This window comes from Panthera pardus, unplaced genomic scaffold (genome assembly GCF_024362965.1).
Source record: "Panthera pardus isolate Hobbes unplaced genomic scaffold, ASM2436296v1 HiC_scaffold_27, whole genome shotgun sequence".
NCBI classification, from domain to species: Eukaryota; Metazoa; Chordata; class Mammalia; order Carnivora; family Felidae; genus Panthera; species Panthera pardus.
In genome coordinates this window covers 104,853,935-104,873,094 of record NW_026526843.1, presented here as the reverse complement: position 1 = coordinate 104,873,094, position 19,160 = coordinate 104,853,935, and the positions used below count along the sequence as shown (strand labels likewise).

The 19,160-nt window shown below is 50.4% G+C and overlaps 1 protein-coding gene across 1 annotated transcript; it reads right to left on the bottom strand.

The window, feature by feature from the left end:
* Positions 1-2,675: 2,675 nt before the first annotated feature.
* LOC109257434 (transcription factor SPT20 homolog) lies at positions 2,676-18,896 on the bottom strand. The gene is made up of 3 exons (XM_019433525.2): positions 14,766-18,896; positions 10,259-10,331; positions 2,676-2,850 (listed from the first exon to the last, which is right to left on the bottom strand). The coding sequence occupies exons 1-3, from the start codon at positions 18,769-18,771 to the stop codon at positions 2,676-2,678; spliced, it is 4,254 nt and encodes a 1,417-aa protein (XP_019289070.2). The 5' UTR covers positions 18,772-18,896.
* Positions 18,897-19,160: the final 264 nt, after the last annotated feature.

Below are 19,160 nucleotides of genomic sequence, written 5' to 3'. Positions count from 1 at the left end.
GAGCCGCCCAGTCATTGTGGCAACTCCATACACCTGGCACGGTGAGGGGCTCACGGGCAACCGTCGGCTGTGAGGATGGGCTGGTGGGTCAAGACTCTCCTTTTCTGGGTCTCAGGCAGGCTGTTCTGAGGTGGATCCCGTACAGGCCGTCGGGCCCCAGTGTGGATGAGCCGCCACGCCTGCTGAAAGGGTAGTTTTCCACAGGGAACGTGCTATCACCAAAGGAGCTGCATTTGGACGGAAGGGAAGCTAAGACTGGATGAAGAAAAACCGGATGAGGGCAAGGGCATAACTGAAACGTGCGTGCCATCAAAAGACGCTGGCAGACACAAAGCAGAAGCAGCCTGTCCCAAACACGGAGGAGGAGATGCCCCGGATCTCCTGGTGCGTCCACGAATGACCGAAATCACTACCTTGGTGACTGATCCTGCTGTGAGCGGGCAGAATGCCCTAATTTGTGTGGACCCGACTCTACCGATGTATATCCCACAGGCTGACCTAGTCTGCCCTTGGCCGCAAGGAGGCCCTGCGATAGTGAAAAACAGCCCTGCTGGCAGCCGGGTCAATGATATTCCCACCTGAAGCTACATAGCTGTCATGGAGAATAATGTCCAGAGAAGGCCACTCTGTGACTGCTGGTGGAAGTAGACAGAGACGAGGCCACTCCTCAAGCAGGAAAATGATTAACAACCCCCCACCTCGGAGTGACGAGGTTCACTACCGTGCCTTTACCAATGATGACTCTAGCCCCTTATTAATTTTCCCACCTCTCAGATAAAAATGAAGGTCACCCAATTACTGCATTGCTTCTGCCTCTTGAGGACATGGAATTCAGAACATGTCCTCATTTCCTTAAACTCTGCTTAGAATCCAACACCTCTGGGTGGCTCAGTCGGTTAAGCTTCTGACTTCGACTCAGGTCATGATCTTGCGTTCGTGGCTTCGAGCCCCACTGACAGCTCAGAGCCTGGAACCTGCTTGGGATTCTGTGTCTCCCGCCCTCCCTGCCCCTCCCCTGCTCACGCTCTGTCTCTCAAAAAAATAAAACATTAAAAAGAATCCTTCAACACCTGAAATCCTGCAACAGCCCCTCCTGCTCCTTCCCGCAGTGCCCCACGGGGCCTGGACTGAACCCTTACTGGCCACAGCAAAGCCACCTGGAGCCACCTGGTTTTGACTACAGGTGTGTTCCTGCTGGTCTTCCCTCGGTAGGCACCTCCGTGGGCCTCTCCGCTTGTTGCCAGCTGTTAGCATTGGAAGACACTCGAAGGAAAAGACGACAAATGCCACCATTTGCAAATGTCTGCTCTTTTTTCTTCTCTCTCCCTTTTTATCCGACATAAATCCTGCCTTTGCCTTTGTTGGATAGAACTGACCTGTGTCGTGGCTTCTTTGTATACGTGCAAAGTAGCGTGCTGGTAGTGCCCTCACATGCGTCCGTGAGTCAGTTCATACTGGCGTAGACCGTTCCTGAAGATGTGGCAGTGACGGTGGGGTCTCCCCTGTGGCTCCGTGTAGTTGCTACCTTCCGTACCACAGCACACACCTCTTTGCAATGCCCCTGCGCTGTTGCTGCCAACTCGGGCTCCAGCTTTCCAGGGAGCTGCCTCACCCTCTTCTCCTCTTTGCAGCCCCTCCAGAAAACCAGAAGAATCCCCAACCCCCCAGACTCCAAAATGGCCTCAAAAAAAGGCCTCCTACTTGATGAGGCAGAGCAGCTTCTCTCTCATTCAGGCTTCTACCTTTGCTTCTTTGCAGATCTAAAGGCTTGTTTATGAATGAGAAATGGAAACTAACCCAAATATCCAATAATAGAATAGTTAGGTATAGTGCATCAGCCACATAGACTATCTTCCCGCTGTGAAAAGAGGCCATTAAGGCAACCTAGAAACAAGGAAAATTGTTTATGAAACAGTGACTTATGAAAACGAAGCATAGTACGATGGATGGTGAATAGCATGATTACGAGGCCACGACCATCTGTATGGAGCTCAGGGTCTACACTGGGTACCAGGCAGGATTTATACTAAGTACAATGTGATGGCCTGAGTGGTAGGCCTGTCCAGGCTCTATTAAATGAGGGACAAAGGAGCCTGGTGGAGAGGATCAGGGCTTTGGACTAGGGTAGGTGAGCGAGGCACCTGCACAAAATCTAACAGAGTGCCAAGCGAACAAACTTCAGTCATCAAGACAAAAATGACTTAATGTAATATTTAAAAACAATCAGAATTAAGGCAAAAAAACCATGGTGAACACAGTGTCAAAATCCTAACTGCTCTTGTGTGACCTGGAGAGTGCGTGCCTCACTGCCTCACCTCGTCCCAGCCCTGGTAAGGACAATGACTAGCCATGTAGGGCCACTGGCCCCCTCCCACCTCCAGGACTGAACACTCAGAATAAGGGCCACTCCTTACCCCCAAAGGAGGGAGAATCCAGATGCACACTTGGTTAGGTAATGGCTGGTCAGGGGAGAGGTGTTTCCATGTAGTGGAATGTCAAATAGATCTTCCGGGGCCTTGGGCAGGGACAAGAAGACACAGCACATGAAAGCGCCCCGCCATGCAAATCTCCATAAAGAACTACTCCATTCAAGTAACCTCGTTGAGTGACCCTTGGAGATTCTTCGAGTCTGAAACGGAGGCGTGTCTATGAGTCAGAAGCCGCAAAGGACATCGCTACAGCAGCCTGCGTCTCTGGGGTTTCACTGTCCTTGTAAAAGCAGAGGCCGAAGGAGGCGCATTAGGTTTGTGCGAAAACGTGTACAGGACAAAGCGGAACCCGATCAGCTGGAAGTCAGGCGTTTGGAGATGATATTTCTGTACATTCTGCAGGTTGGCGGTGGGGGCTGATCTAGAGAGAGACAGTTTGGTCATTGTTGTACACCTATTGAACAGGCAGCCTGGGGCTGCCGGTGAAAAATCAGATTCTGTATGTAGATATGCAATGAGTAGTGGGTAATGGCCCTAAACAAAAATCACCATGGCAGAAAGAATGAGTATTAGTCGTACGGAATCCTGGAAAGTTTTTCTTAGCGCTTTTATGGGATCTGTTCCATTGATGAAAGGGAAAATGAAGAAATATCACATCCACAAAGTTACCTATGTAGAACCTGGCCCAAACTTAAATGACAATGTCTCACATGGTCATCTGAGCAGGAAATAATGTGCGGTTTTATCAAGGCCAAGGTCATGGCTTTCCTAATGGTGTTCTTACTGGAAAATGGTAGGTCAGTCAGGTTTCTATGAAGGTACAATGCCTGTAGGATGAGGCTTAAAATAGCATTCTGCCTTGAAATTTAAAACACGCTAAGAGCAATAAACTATGGCCGGTGATTCTAATGTGTAGCCAAGACTGAGAGCCTAGGAGGCCAGTGTTGTCCAACAGAACTTTCTGCAATGATGGAAATGTTCTACCTGCGCTGCCTGATAGAGTAGAGTGACTCTTGAGCACTGGACTATGGCTAGTGTGCGTGAATTTTGAATGTTGTTCACTTTGAAGTTCAAATTGAACTGTCAATAGCGGCACGTGCCTCATGTGCACAGCTCTCTGTGCAGTGGTGTTCAAAGTTCGGCTGGCATCACAGCCACCTGAGGAACTTGGTAAGAACATAAGGGTCCAGGCTGCATCCCACTTCGACAAGCCTGAGACTCTGTGTTCGTTATTAGCTTGCCAAGAGACTTTCCACAGCAGCACTTGGCAAACTTGGGGATCTTGGCAAAATGCACATTCTGATTCAGTAGGTCTGGGATGAGGCCCGAGAATCTGAACTTCTAACCAGCTCTCACAGGTGCCAGTGCTGCTGGTTGGGAGACCATACTTTAGTTGGATGGCTCTAGATTTTAATTCTCCTTGCTTCTTTTTAGGGTAAATTCTGGAGTGGATGCTGTTACTCGTTTTTGAACGTTTTTAAAAAATTATTTATTTAAAAAAATGTTTATTTCTTTATTTTGAGAGAGAGAGAGAGAGAGAAAGCAAGAAGGAAAGGGACAGAGAGAGAGGGAGAGAGAGAGAATCCCAAGCAGGTTCTACAGTGTCAGTGCAGAGCCGGATGTGGGGCTCGATCTCACAAGCTGTGAGATCATGACCTGAGCCGAAGTTGGATGCTCAACTGACTGAGCCACGCAGGCGCCCCAATCATTTTACTTTTTTTTTTTCAATATATGAAATTTATCCAATCATTTTACTTTTGATGTTGCTTCTGTTCCTTCACTTTTTCTGTTTTTATTAAGTTTTATTAAGTTGCTATTTGGTCTATTTTTTGCCCTTGCTAATTTGGACATTCCATTGTATTTTTCCATTCTTTAAAAAAATTTGTTTATTCATTTTGAGAGAGAGAGAGAAAGCATGAGCAGGGGAGGGGCAGAGAGAGAGGGAGAGAGAGGATCCCATGCAGACTCTGCACTGTCAGCGCAGAGCCTGAATCGGGGCTCGAACTTACTAACTGTGAGATCATGACCTGAGCCAAGATCAAGAGTCAGACACTTAACCAATTGAGCCACCCAGGTGCCCCATACTTTTCCATTCTTTTTTAAAATCTTTTTGAGAGAGAGAGATACAGAGAGAGAGAGACACAGAGAGACAGGGGGGCACAGAATGTGAAGCAGCGTCCAGGCTCTAAGCTGTCAGCACATGAGATCGTGACCTGAGCTGAAGATGGACATTCAACTGACTGAGCCACCCAGGTGCCCCTACTTTTCCATTCTTTTAATGGCAGTTTATTCTCTGGCATGCTTAATTCCATATTTTGTTACCGTTATTTGACATGAGACCTCTAACTCTTCTTACCAAGACAGTTTACTCTTCCTTGCATCATCTACCCCAATAAGATGAGGTCGTTACACTATTTTAGCTTCCCTCCCCCTCTGGCTCTAGCTGAGGAATTTAAAATGCTCTTTCTCTCCTCTACCTCCATGTTCACCACATCAACGCCTAGGTGTCTATGAAATAGTTTAGCTCTAGACTATTATTAAAATTACCATTGCAGCAAGTTCTTTTAAGAATCCTTATGTGAAAAAAAAAGAATCCTTATCTCGTACTCATAGTACATATTCCAAGATGTTCATTTATGGTTGTTTTAGATGAAAGCACACATTACTTATTCTTGGGAACCCAATCATTATCCATTTAAACTTTAGTACTTGAGGCTTCTGTTTTTGTTCAATCATTGTTTGGTTAGAATGATTTAAGTATGTCTCTCAAACAGGTCTTGTGGCTATTCATATATTTTAATTCTTAAAAAATGAAAAAAAATTGTTTACCTTAATGGATAAATAAAATGCTAGCTGGGTATGGAGTTCTGGGGTGGCAGTCCTGTACTCTCAGAAGTCTCTAGATGTTATGTCAACATCTTCTATCTTCTAGGACTTCCAATGTTGTATAAGAGTAGTCCAATATTCATCCTATTTTCTTCTCTTTAAAAAATTTTTTTAACGTTTATTCACTCTTTTTTTTAAAATTTTTTTAACGTTTATTTATTTTTGAGACAGAGAGAGACAGAGCATGAACGGAGGAGGGTCAGAGAGAGGGAGACACAGAATCTGAAACAGGCTCCAGGCTCTGAGCTGTCAGCACAGAGCCCGACACGGGGCTCGAACTCACGGACCATGAGATCATGACCTGAGCCGGAGTCGGCTGCCCAACCGACTGAGCCACCCAGGCGCCCCAACGTTTATTCACTCTTGAGAGAGAGAGAGAGAGGGAGAGAGAGAGAGAGACATAGCACGAGTGGGGGAGGGGCAGAGAGCGAGGGAGACACAGAATCCGAAGCAGGCTCCAGGCTCTGAGCTGTCAGCCCAGGGCCCGATGAGGGGCTCGAACCCACAGATGGTGAGAGCATGACCTGAGCCGAAGTCAGACGCTCAACTGAATGAGCCACCCAGGCACCCCTCATCTTATTTTCTATTTATAGAAAACATACTCTTTCTTAGCGGAAACTTAAGATTTATTTTTTATTCTTGAGATTTAGAATTTCGCCAAGGTATGCCTCTGTATGTATATCAGCTAGCATCACAATAATGCTATGTAACAAACTACCACAAAAATCCCATCTGCATTAAACACGGAGCATTTATCGGTCACTGACACTTCGACAAATCTATGCTGGGCTTGACACTAAGATTCAGATTGATTCCAGGTCCACTTGATGTAGTTCTCGTCCTTGAATCAGGAGCCTCCCAAAGCTTGCTCTCCTTGGGGCACAAAGCAGAAGGACAGGAGGATGTGAAAATAAAGGAACCCTCACTTAAAATGGAGTTAGGAAACTATTTTGGGGATGAGCACTGGGTGTTGTATGTAAGCGATGAATCATGGGAATCTACCCCCCAAACCAAGAGCACACTGTATACACTGTATGTTAGCCAACTGGACAATAAATTATATTTAAAAAAAAAGGAGTTAGGAAGCCCGGAAGGTGGGGCGGGGGGCTCTCACGCATGTACCACCCACTACCGCCTGCATAACCAGCAGCAGGAAGCAAGGTAAGAATTATCTTGACAAGGGAAGGACATTTTGCACATAGGGTTTTCATGATCTGCTTTTCCGAAAGTTCCCTTCCTGCCTCAGCAGTAGTACTAACCACGATTTGTAGCCAATGAGAAATCGCCACAACCTGAAACTCTTGTTCTCTAGTGAACTTCTGTTTCAAACAACCCTCCCCAATTTCCTCTTAAATCCTAATAAATGGGGTGCCTGACTGGATCAGTCCAAGAAGCACATGAGTCTTGATCTTGGGGTCATGAGTTCAAGCCCCACGTTGGGTGTAGAAACTACATACATACGTCCATACATACATATATACCTACATACACATAAAAAAATTCCAACCACCGTTTAAAAAACAACCTAATAAAAGCTGACCTTCCCTTTATCTCCTTGGACTTACCTGTGGCTCCCCAGGGCTTGCATGTCCCAAGCTGCAATTGCTCTGCTATTCCTCAGGAAATTCATTTGATTAGTAAAATAACTGGCTTTTTTATTTTTGAGTTTGAAAATGGTGAGCCCACCAAGCAGGTATAATTCAGGTTTCTGCTTGTATTATATCCACTACCAGTCCATTGGCCCAAGTGAGTCACATAGGCGACCCCAAGTCAGGAGCTAGGGACGCACGATCTGCTCACCCATGTTAGATAAAGGAAAGGGAATCAGTACTTGGTGAACAGTAATTTAATCGATGATAATTGGTAGATTATTTGCTGGGATTGTCATGGAATCTATTGGGAACTTGGTGCACTTTTTCAGTCTGCAAACTTGGGCCTTTGTTTTGTTCAAGGAAATTTTCATTTATTATTTGTTTAATTATGCTTTTCCTCCACCAGTTCCCTCTCTTCGATCACCCGTTTTTGCTTGTTATGTCGCCTAGATCTATCCTCCACGAAGACTCTTATCTTTTCCCTATAAGTTCCATATTTTTGTATTTTTGAGATATTATGGTTTGAGATATTTCCTCCCTTCGCTCAGATTACTAAGTATGGCTGCAAGAGTAGCCATCCTCTCTTTTAATTCACCTGATGTATCTTTAAGTTTGAAATCATAGCATCTAGTTTCAGAAAGTTTGCATGTGTGGGAAGATATGTGCATGTAGAGGGTGACCAACTTATCCCAGTTGGCCCAGTACTGTCCTGGTATCAGCCCTGCAGGTCCCATATCCCTGGAGTTGTCTCAGTCCCGGGCAAACTGGGGCACTTGGTCACCCTCATGCTGTATTTGAATCTCTTTAAATCCTAGTTTTATTTTATTTAGTTTATTATTTCAAGAGTGAGAGAGAGTGCAAGGGGGAGGGGGCAGAGAGAGAGGAAAGAATCCCCAGCAGGCCCTGCGATGTCAGCGCAGAGCCTGACGTGGGGCTTGAACTCAGGAACGGTGAGACCGTGACCTGAGCCAAAATCAAGAGTCAGACGTTTAAACTGACTGAGCCACCCAGGCGCCCCAAGTCTTCTCTAGCAATTGTTTTCGCTGGCTGTCTGTCCTGTTTGATCTTTCTCCTTCTGGCTGCTGGGAACTCTAGAATGTCTTGTTATTTCTCTTTTTTTTTTAATTTTTTTAAATGTTTATTTATTTTTGAGAGAGAGAGAGAGAGAGAGAGAGAGAGAGAGAGAGCATGAGTGGGGGAGGAGCAGAGAGAGAGAGAGGGAGGCACAGAATCGGAAGCAAGCTCCAGGCTCTGAGCTGTCAGCACAGAGCCCGATGCAGGGCTCGAACTCACCAGCTGTGAGATCATGACCTGAGCTGAAGTTGGACACTCAACCGACTGAGCCACCCAGGTGCCCCAAATGTTATTTATTTCTCTTTATCTACTGTGCTGAGACCATTTGGGTCTCACTGACATATACCGGGGCTTAAAATGAATTCAGTCATTAGCTTTACTGGGAGAAAGAAAAACTTCCAAGGCCAAGGTAGCAAGAGAAGAGAAGGCATGGGTCCCTTTCCTCCCAATATCCGGTAGAGGAGAGTACCAGTGCCAGCGTCCCTTCCCGGATATATAGCGTGGGTCCACGTTCCAGCAGAGGAACCTGCACCCTTATCGCTCTCCTTCAGAACAATCGTGGGAAAACCACCTTACCAATGAAGGGACACACAAACTGCTTGGGTGCCACACAGGCTGGAGTTGGACACTAGATATTTAAAGAAGTTGGCTGGGAATTCCCGCCGCCAGCACCTGCGGTCTGTTGGGAGACATTTTTCCATGGCTTTCTCTTGTTTCTGCAGGTCTTGTGAGCAGAGGCACGGGCAGCTTTTCTTCTGAACTAACTTTCCAAGGAAGTTTGTATAGTGAACAGCCTTAGGAGATAGAGATCGTGTCTCTCTATGGAGCCAAAGAAAAATGTGTTTGTTGACTAGTAGGAGAAGGTTTCTCTTTAGGTCAAAAATGCGGCAGATTTTCTTGCAGCCCTCTTTAAAATATTGGTGTTTCCAGGGGCACCTGGGTGGCTCAGTCACTTAAGCACCCGACTCTTGGTTTCGGCTCAGGTCATGATCTCAAAGTTCGTGAGTTCAAGTTCTACACTGACAGTGCGGAGCCTGCTTGGGATTCTCTCTCTCTCTCTTTCGCTCTCTCTGCCCTTCCCATGTGCACTCTGTCTCTCTGTCTCTCTTTCTGTCTCTCTCTCTCAAATAAATAAACGTAACCAAATTTTAAATATTAATATTTCCAAAGCTTGGTTCCTCCCCAGTGACACACAGCCACTGTGCGTGCAGCACCCACATGGGCCCACCTCTGTGTTGCCCCAGTGGGATGCGGAGGGCAAGAGAACCAATGCAAACATGAAGTTCATGCTGCCTGTTGCGCTACGAGTGTTGCAATCCTTCATCTCTGTCCGACCCACCGTTCTCGTGATTTCTGCCAGCACCCACAAGATGAAAGCAGACTCACTTGTTAGCGTGCCGGCAGGTGGATTCTCGTGCCCCTCGCAGTCCTCCCTGGAGCCTGTTAGAAGTGCCGTCCTGCCCAGTCAGGAAGCCCAGTTCGGTGGAAGCTTCCTCCACTCTGCTCCAGCCTCAGCGGACTCATGGTCCCGGAAAGGCAGAATGAGGTCACTTTGGGATAAGTGTGCTTGCTCATTTCAATACAGCAGGTAACTCGCAACTACAGGGAGGTCAATAATGTGTGTCCTCTATATGGAGGACGTCCCGCCCTATGAAAGGGACGTTTTCTAAGTATGATTTATAAGTGTTTTCCTATGGAAGGAATTTTATAAACAGCATTTGTACCTAGTCCTAGTTACTCCCAGACTGACCCTGCAAATGTATTAAGCAGCTTCAATGTGGTTAAGATCATGGGTTCTGGAGCCAGGCTGTCTAGGTTCAAATCCTGGGCCCTCCATCAGCTGCATCAGTCACAGCATCCTCTCTCTCAGCTGTCTCACTTGAAAATGGAGTTAATGGAGGAGAGGGGGGCACCTGGGTGGCTCAGTAGGTTAAGCGTCCAACTTCAGCTCCGGTCATGATCTCCTGGTTCGTGAGTTTGAACCCCGCATCGGGCTCTTGCTGTCAGCACCGGAGCCTGCCTTGGATCCTCTGTTCCCTCCACTCTCTCTCTGCACCTCACCCGCTCGCGCTCTCTCAAAAATAAACAAACATTTAAAAAACAAAGAAAAAAAAAAAGAAAATGGAGTTCACAACACTGACCACCAATAGGGTCATTTTGAGGATTAAATGAGTAATGCCTGCCTTGCAAGCAGCTCCTTTCTAGCCTGCCGTCATAACCATTCAGTAATCTGGCCACTATGTACAATTTAACCTCAGCCTTGCTCTGCCCACTCACTTCTCCCGGGATGTCCCCACTCCCATGGCGCAGTAGTATGACACTTGCTTGGCCCAGATCTCAATGACATCTTCTAATATATGAGTGTCACTTACAAAGAGAATATATCGGTGTCTGGCTGTCTTGACTCCTGAATCGCTCTCTCTTTCAGATGGTTCCAAACTATGGTAGAAATGTCAGTTATTAGCTCCCCTCGAACACCAACATATAGTTAAGTGACAGGCTGTAATCTGTCATTTCATCCATATGCCTTGGGGTCTCTCCAGCCATATGGTGAGCCCACTGTGGATGGGTCTATGTCTTGCTCTCAGCGAGGCAGTGGAGACGGCAGTTTGGGAGAGGACATGGTCTCTTACCCCAAGAGGCTTGGGTCCAAATCTGGGCTTTGACGGTTCATAGGTGGGTGAAGAACTTTAGCTGCCAATGCCTTATTTTCTCATCCATATTTGCACCTTCCTTACATGGTCCTCTCAAGGGCTGAGTGAGTTAAAATGTACAACAGAACAGTGCCTAGCCTAGCATGTAGTGAGGAGAGAGGGGGAGAAATCCTGTATTTTATAGCCTAGGTGCTTTTCAAGATGCACTTAAAGCAGCTAAGTACATTTTCCCTGAAGCTGAAGTACTGAAGTTCTGGAGATGAAAGATGATTTCCTGGAAAAAATATTTACCTGAAACACTGCTAAGACTCTATCAAGGTTGTCCTCATCCTTTCCGGTAAGAAGAAACGCAGCTTTCTCTAATGAACAGGTGGCCACGGTGCTACCGTAGGTGGCAACACACAAAACCAAAGACAAGACTGGTATTGGCTGGAAGGTGGGGAGAAGTGGGAACAGGACCCTGGAGACAACCTGTCCAGTAAGGAACCTAACGTGTGTGTGGCACTTGGAAGAAAACAGAAGCTTCTTAGAATTGGATATTTTCCCCAAGATTTTCTCAAAATAGAAATCGAGAATGGGAGGACAGATTTTTAACTTGCCACTTACACAAAAGTACAATTCTCAGTGCAGAAGTCCATGTGCCTGGACTTCAGGGGCTGAGCAGTACTTTTCCATCTAATCGTATCTCCATCATCTCATGGTCTGTGTTCTGCCCTCTGACTTGTGATAGGGTGTGAAGCCACTAAAATCTTGAGCCTTCTCTTTCCCAATCTCTTATTGTGTACTTATCTTTGTATGTTTAACATTCATTATTCTATTGAGACTTTATCATATTGGGAACATAGCTTACATTGCTAAAGGACAAAATGATCTGAGAGTGAATAGGACCTAGATTCTGTAGAGGTGTTTTCCTTTTCCTTGGTGTCTCTGTTCTCCCCATCCCAGCTGGGGCCCTAAGACGGTACAAGGCACACGGGAAGTCCTCCTTACAGAGTTCTGTGAATAAATACATACCCTGGGATTTTACTTGAGAAGTGCTTACCCTTGCATCAAATTGCAGCGGCATCAAACTACCAACCTTGGATGGGATGATTAGAAAGAAATAACATAGACCACCAACGGTAATCTGATACAAAGCTGAATTTATTTGCTTGCCTAGGAGGGGACTGCCACATTACTCAACCACAAGCTCAGCTATGTCTCCGTGTAGTACAGCTGAACCTTGAACAACATAGATTTGAACTTTGCAGGTCCATTATATGCATATTTTTTCCATAGATAAGTACTGGGCTGTAAATGTACTTTCTCTTTCTTATAATTTTCTTAATAGCATTATTTCTCTAGCTTACTTTATTGTAAGAATACAGTCTATAACGCATATAACGTACAAAATATATTACTCGACTGTTTAAGTGATCGGTAAGGTGTTTGGTCAACAGTAGGCTATTAGGGATTAAGTTTTTGGTTACGCAAAAGCTACACACAGATTTTTGACTTCGTGGGGAATCGGCGCCCCTAACCCCCACACGGTTCAAGGGTCACCACTACAAAAAGGGCCAGATAGAGGGCAAAAGGAAACAAGTACATCGAATCAGGTGAGATTCTGAGCACGGGTGTCTAGCTGGTTCCCAAGGCCTAGCACACACTCTCCTGAGCAAGTTCACTTCTTCAAAGCGCAGCCACCACACCCAAAGATGGCCACGATGGGTTACACAAAGCTCTCGTGGGCTCCCTGTCACTCACGTGGCACATCTGACTTGTTTGCTTGAAGTTGGCCAAAATCCTCCCTCGCCAGGATCCGTAGCACATTAGTACAGCCGGGCCGATCACGTGGGAGTCACCCACCGGTTACCCGCCTTGTCACTCATCTCTTTTGGAACTGCCAGGCCACATTTCCCTTCTTTCTTAGGGCAAGAGGCAGGGACACATGCGTGTGTACGTAGAAAACAAATTTTGTGTGGACAGGTTGCCCTTTGGAAATGGCAAGGGAACAAAATAGACGAAGCTCTCAAACGCCAATGATCCTAGCAACACCGTTCACAACGCCCAAAGGCTGGAAGCAACCTCCGTGTCCATCAGTGGATAACGGAGGAGCTAAATGCGGCGGTCTGTGCTGACAAGGGAATATTATTCAGCCATGAAAGAATGGACGAAGCCCGATCCGTGTCACACCGAAGAGGAACCTTGAACACTAGGCCAAGTGAACGAGGCCAGACAAAAAAGGTCACATACCATTTGACTCCATCATTGGCAAGCATCTAGAACAGGAAAGTCCACAGACCAGAAAGCAGATTGGTGTTTCCGGGGCTGGGGGAGGGGAGGACGGGACCCCCGTGCTAGTGGCTACAGAGATTTCTCTGGGGTGATGAAAACGTTTTGGAAATAGAAGAGGTGGTCGCACGGCAACGTGAAGGCATTCAATGCCACGCGGCCGTAACTTTAAAATGGTTCCTTGTCGCTTCTGTGAATTACACCTCAATAAAAAGAAAGGCGAAAGAGAACGAACTTCGGGGATCTGCTGAGCCCCACTGACACAAGACAGAAGGAACAGACACGAGGGAGCAGGGGCTGCCGAACAAGTGATGATCACCGGGAGGGGACAGGCAGGAATGGGTGGGGGGCCGGGGGGGTGGATTCCACGTCAGAAGTGACCAAGGTAGCAAACGCTTGAAAAGCAAACAAAGAAAACTCATTTTCAAATGTTTAGCTGTTCAATTTCTGCAAATAACCTGGAGTTCTAAAACAAGCAAATGATTTGATAGGGAGAAAGCAAAGACCTCCCACAAGTGCCTTTTCAGGCCCAGTGATTGTACCTGGAGGAGAAGGGCTGAGCTCAGCCTGTGGACCGCCCCCAACACGGGCGCCCCTGAGCCACTCTGCACGTTGGGAGGGCTCCCACATCCTCCATATGAGCCTGACAAGCATCATCTTTTGGTAGTTTTCACAGTTTCTTTCAAAACTAATTCGTAAGGATTGCATTTAATACGCTGCACGCGAACCTTTTTGACACACACCAAACGACGTTCTTCTGAAAGGTGTTTCTCCTATTTAACAGGTCACTTCAGGGGCGGCTGAAGTGGGTGGCTCAGTTGGTTAAGCACCCGACTTCGGCTCAGGTCATGACCTCACAGTTTGGGAGTTCAAGCCCCGCCGTCGGGCTTTGTGCTGACCGCTCAGGGCCTGGAGCCTGCTTCGGATTCTGTGTCTCCCTCTCTCTCGGACTCTCCCCCCACTCGTGCATTCTCTCTCTCTCAAGAACAGATAAACATTAATAGGTCAGTTCAGTACCGATTATGTGCAGTGACACCATTAAAATTTTTTTTTAACGTTCGCTCATTTTTTGAGAGAGAGACAGAGAGATGGGGGCGGGGGGGGGGGGGAGCATGAGCAGGGGAGGGGCAGAGACAGAGGGAGACACAGAATCTGAAGCAGGCTCCAGGCTCCGAGCTCTCAGCACAGAGCCCAACGCGGGGCTCGAACTCACAAATCGCGAGATCATGACCTGAGCTGAAGCCAGACCCTTAACCGACTGAGCCATCCAGGCGCCCCATAAAAACCTATGGCCTTCCCGTCCACGCTACAACGCGTCAAGGGTGAGCCTTGACGGTGACGACGTTACGCTAAGTGAAGTAAGCCAGTCACAGAGGGACACCTCCTGTTCCACGAGTGCACTTTATCCGAAGGCTCTAAAGCAGTCACACTCGCGGACACAGAAAATGATACCGTGCATGCCTGGGCTGGGGGAGAGGGAAATGGGGAGCTGGTGCTTGACGGGGACAAGAGCGTTGCTTCTGCAGGATGAAAGCAATTCTAGAGACGTGCTGCACAGCAGTGTGAACGTACTGAGCACTACTGAACCGGGCACTTCGATCACTTTCAGCAAAACGATCCCAGTTTCTTAAATCACTGCCTTGTTTCTGTGCAAAACTCACGAGGTTGTGCTTCTGTACAGAGTTCGTACATCTAAAGGTAAGATGCTGCTGACACATTAAAAAAGCAAAAACCAAAAAACCCCAAACGAAGGAAAACCTCGGAGTTCACCTGGGCCGACCCTCTGGTGTTTTTAAAAAGAGAGGAAATAAGCGAGACTCAGGATCTGGGAGGGGAAGGCGGGCCTCTGTTCCTTTTACCTTCGGACTGGCTTGCGGCCCGCTGGTCCCAAGAAGGCTGAGCCGTCTGGGTGGCTACTGTTGTCACGGCCACCAGGTGCTGCAAGATTCTGTGCTGTTGCGCCTGCTGCTGTGGCCACGGCTGCGAGGCAGGGGACAGCTGCAGCGTGTGCCGAGGGCCGCTCGGCCCGGCTCTTCCCTGGTTCTCTGCAGCACAGCCAAGCAGAGACAACACAGCTGCCTGGGGCTGCAGCAAACTCCCCTGTCCCTGTCCCCGTCCCTGTCCCCGTCCCAGGCGGTTCAGGACAACGGCTTGCTGAGCAGGTGAGGCCGTGTCTGGAGGGGCTGGGCCTCGGGCACCGGGACCCCGTGGCACTGGCTGCCAAGGACCAGAAGCGGAGGCTTGCTGAAGTTGTTCCTGTGGAATCAACTGATAGAGCCGCTGCTCTGGCTGCTGCTGGGCGTTCAAAGGGGGCGAACCTTGCGGAAGCTCCAGCAGAGTCACCGGCTTGAAGCCTGAAGCATTTTTTAAAAAAAACTGAACGCGGACTGGAGACGCAGCCTGTGCTGCAGTGCGCACTGCATTTGGTGGCCGAGCTCCCGAGGGCAGGCTGCCGGACTGGATTCCCGCAGGATCTGTGGCCCCAGCGGTAGAGCCCTGCCCGGGGCTGGAACCCCTCGCCAAAGCCTGGGCTCCACAGACCGGGCCCGCCAGCTGGATGATGTTGGGGCCAGGGGAGCAGGCCGTGACCTGGGTGGCCAGGCTTCTTTGTGATGAGCCGGTAGTGGGTAGGGTGGCCGCGGGAAGCATGCTAACTTGAGTCACCTGTTTCGCAGAGGGCTTCTGGGAGCTGGCCGTGACCGGGGGGGCCAGGGCTGTCTGTGATGAGCCGGCGGTGGACGGTGTGGCTGCAGGAAGCATGCTAACTCGAATCACTCTGACAGGGGATTGCTGGGAGCTGGCCGTGACCGGGGGGGCCAGGGTTGTCAGTGATGAGCCGGTAGTGGAGAGGGTGGCCGCAGGAAGTATGCTAACTTGAGTCACCTGTTTCGCAGAGGGTTTCTGGGAGCTGGCCGTGACCGGGGGGGCCAGGGTTGTCTGTGATGAGCCGGCAGTGGAGAGGGTGGCCGCGGGAAGCATGCTAACTTGAGTCACCTGTTTCGCAGAGGGCTTCTGGGAGCTGGCCGTGACCGGGGGGGCCAGGGTTGTCTGTGATGAGCCGGCAGTGGAGAGGGTGGCCGCGGGAAGCATGCTAACTTGAGTCACCTGTTTCGCAGAGGGCTTCTGGGAGCTGGCCGTGACCGGGGGGGCCAGGGTTGTCTGTGATGAGCCGGCAGTGGAGAGGGTGGCCGCGGGAAGCATGCTAACTTGAGTCACCTGTTTCGCAGAGGGCTTCTGGGAGCTGGCCGTGACCGGGGGGGCCAGGGTTGTCTGTGATGAGCCGGCGGTGGACGGTGTGGCTGCAGGAAGCGGGCTAACTCGAATCACTCTCACAGGGGATTGCTGATAGTTGGCTGTGACCGGGGGGGCCAGGGCTGTCTGTGATGAGCCGGCGGTGGACAGTGTGGCTGCAGGAAGCATGCTAACTCGAATCACTCTGACAGGGGATTGCTGGGAGCTGGCCGTGACCGGGGGGGCCAGGGTTGTCTGTGATGAGCCGGCAGTGGAGAGGGTGGCCGCGGGAAGCATGCTAACTTGAGTCACCTGTTTCGCAGAGGGCTTCTGGGAGCTGGCCGTGACCGGGGGGGCCAGGGCTGTCTGTGATGAGCCGGCGGTGGACGGTGTGGCTGCAGGAAGCATGCTAACTCGAATCACTCTGACAGGGGATGGCTGGGAGCTGGCCGTGACCGGGGGGGCCAGGGTTGTCAGTGATGAGCCGGTAGTGGAGAGGGTGAACGCAGGAAGTATGCTAACTTGAGTCACCTGTTTCGCAGAGGGTTTCTGGGAGCTGGCCGTGACCGGGGGGGCCAGGGTTGTCTGTGATGAGCCGGCAGTGGAGAGGGTGGCCGCGGGAAGCATGCTAACTTGAGTCACCTGTTTCGCAGAGGGCTTCTGGGAGCTGGCCGTGACCGGGGGGGCCAGGGTTGTCTGTGATGAGCCGGCAGTGGAGAGGGTGGCCGCGGGAAGCATGCTAACTTGAGTCACCTGTTTCGCAGAGGGCTTCTGGGAGCTGGCCGTGACCGGGGGGGCCAGGGTTGTCTGTGACGAGCCGGCGGTGGACGGTGTGGCTGCAGGAAGCGGGCTAACTCGAATCACTCTCACAGGGGATTGCTGGGAGTTGGCTGTGACCGGGGGGGCCAGGGTTGTCTGTGATGAGCCGGCGGTGGACGGTGTGGCCGCAGGAAGCGGGCTACCTCGAGTCGCTCCCGCAGAGGACTGCTGGGAGTTGGCCGTGACCGGGGGGGCCAGGGTTCCTTGTGGCGAGCTGCTGCTGGACAGGGCGGCTGCGGGAAACATGCTCACTCGATTCACGTCCACAGACGAATTCTGGGAAAGACTCGGGGGCTGAGGAGCAGGAGGAGGAGCAGGAGCAGGAGCAGGAGCAGGAGCTGGAGATTTAAAGAAGCTGCTTGCCTCCACTGGGGTGAAACTGTTGCCTGACCGAGTCCCTCCTGAGCTCCAGGAAAGTCTGAAGCGTAGAGGTGGATGGCTGACTCCCTTCCCCAGGACTGAAGACCAAACCGACACCGTCTCAGGCTGTGCTGTTTCTTTCCCGGGAGGCGGCTGGCTGAGGCTGGCTGAGCCACTGGAGCCGTGTGACGCGGCGGCGGGACACTTGGCCTTGCGCTGGACCAAGACAGCTGACCGAATGGCTTCCGTCCCAGCATCCGTCTTTGAGCCAGGCCGGACACTGTCTGGATGGTCGTCTGTGGAGGAGTGCGGAGGAGACCCCTGTCCCTCACGTCTGGCTTCTTTGCAGGGCCTTCTTCTTCCAGACAAAAGTGGGTCATCCGGCGGCTGCATGGAAGTCAGCTGCGCTGTCTGAGACTCGCCGCCAGCTTCATAGCCCAATACGGAATCACCTTCTACCTTGTGGGCTGGCCAGGCCGTCGGTGGCGAGCCATCGTATCTGGCGGACTTCTTCCCTCTGGCGTATTTCTGCACGTCCACTCCAGAAGGTACGGCCAAGTCACAGGGTCTCTGTTTCCACATATCGACGCAGTTCCCCGCTTTAGAAATTTTGAGGTCGTGCTGCGGACCTGCTTGCCTTTCTCTGCTTTTCTTGCAAGAGGCCCATACTCTCAGCTCAGGAGGAGGTGGACGATGAGACAGCTCCTGCTGCCGGTTCAGGGAGGGTGCAGAATACCTCTTGAAGCTCCTTTTCATGGGGCCAGTGTTCATCTTTTGCTTGTTATAGAGCAGCCTGTTTGCAGTGCAGGCTACTGATACAGAAGGATCAAGACACAGCGGTTCGGCCGTAGCTAAGATCAGCTGGCTCTCCAGCAAAAGCCTGTCTTCCTGGGTCCAGGTCTGGTCATCGCTGCTCATGGACTGCACGTCGCAGGCTAACGTCTGCATCGTTGGCCGCAGGAGAACATGCCTGCTCGCGTAGCCGGGAGGTTCCCGACTGCACTGCCTGTAGTCCCGTACCTGGGCTATGACACACCCAGAGTGAAAAAAGTTAACCTGAGATTTTTCCAGGAGATCCACCAGAGCAGGAGGTAATTGTTCAGCATCCAAGTATTCGAGCAACTCCCCTTCTTCATAAGGCAGTCGAATGGTCTCCGAATAGGATCCATTTTCGCCCTCGAGCATCAGCGAATATCCCTCCTTTCCTGGGTATAGGTTGACCACTAAGCACGGCAACGACTCTCTCCTCAGGAGCTTCTCCAACAAGTTCACGTTGCTTCTTAATTCCTCCGTAGCCTCAGGCTCTTTCCCGCATTCTTCCACATATAGGTCATAAAGTTTTTCATCCAGAGATGCTCCCCCACTCGCTGAGCCTTTCCTTTTAGGAGGCCTCTGCTGGGCACTGGCAATGACATACTCCGCACGGTCCAGAGCTCGTTCTAAAGCCTGCTGCATCGTGACACAACAGGGGCCCTAAAGAGAAGGGCAAGCGCAAGTGCAAGCGCCTTGAAGAGCCGGGTGAAGGTCCCGTCTTTCACGTCGAGCTAGAGGTAGAGTCTTGCAGACGCCGCCACTCCACAGTGCAGCCACCAGCCTAACTTCCAAATGGACGGCAAGAAACGCGCGCCGGGAAAGCACCGCACGACATACCTGCGATCTGGGTATCCAAAGCCAACAACACGTGTCGGAGCCGCCACCGCGCGGCTCTGGAGCGGCCGCGGGCTGGGCCGGAAGTGGAGGTGAGCCCCCCGCCCTCCCCCCCGCCCCCCAGCTCCCCCCTCCCTCCCGGAGCAGCCGACAACCCGCTCCTGCGCATGCGCGCTCCCTGCAGGCCGCAGGCGTCA

Coding starts and splice junctions, on each gene's coding strand:
- LOC109257434 (XM_019433525.2), bottom strand. CDS start 18,771: ATGCAGCAGGCTTTAGAACGAGCTCTGGACCGTGCGGAGTATGTCATT. Junction 10,332..14,765: donor GGCCGCAAGCCAGTCCGAAG/GTAAAAGGAACA, acceptor CTCATATATTAG/AAGATGTCATTGAGATCTGG. Junction 2,851..10,258: donor GTGGGGACATCCCGGGAGAA/GTGAGTGGGCAG, acceptor GTCTCTCTCTAG/ATCAGCCCCCACCGCCAACC.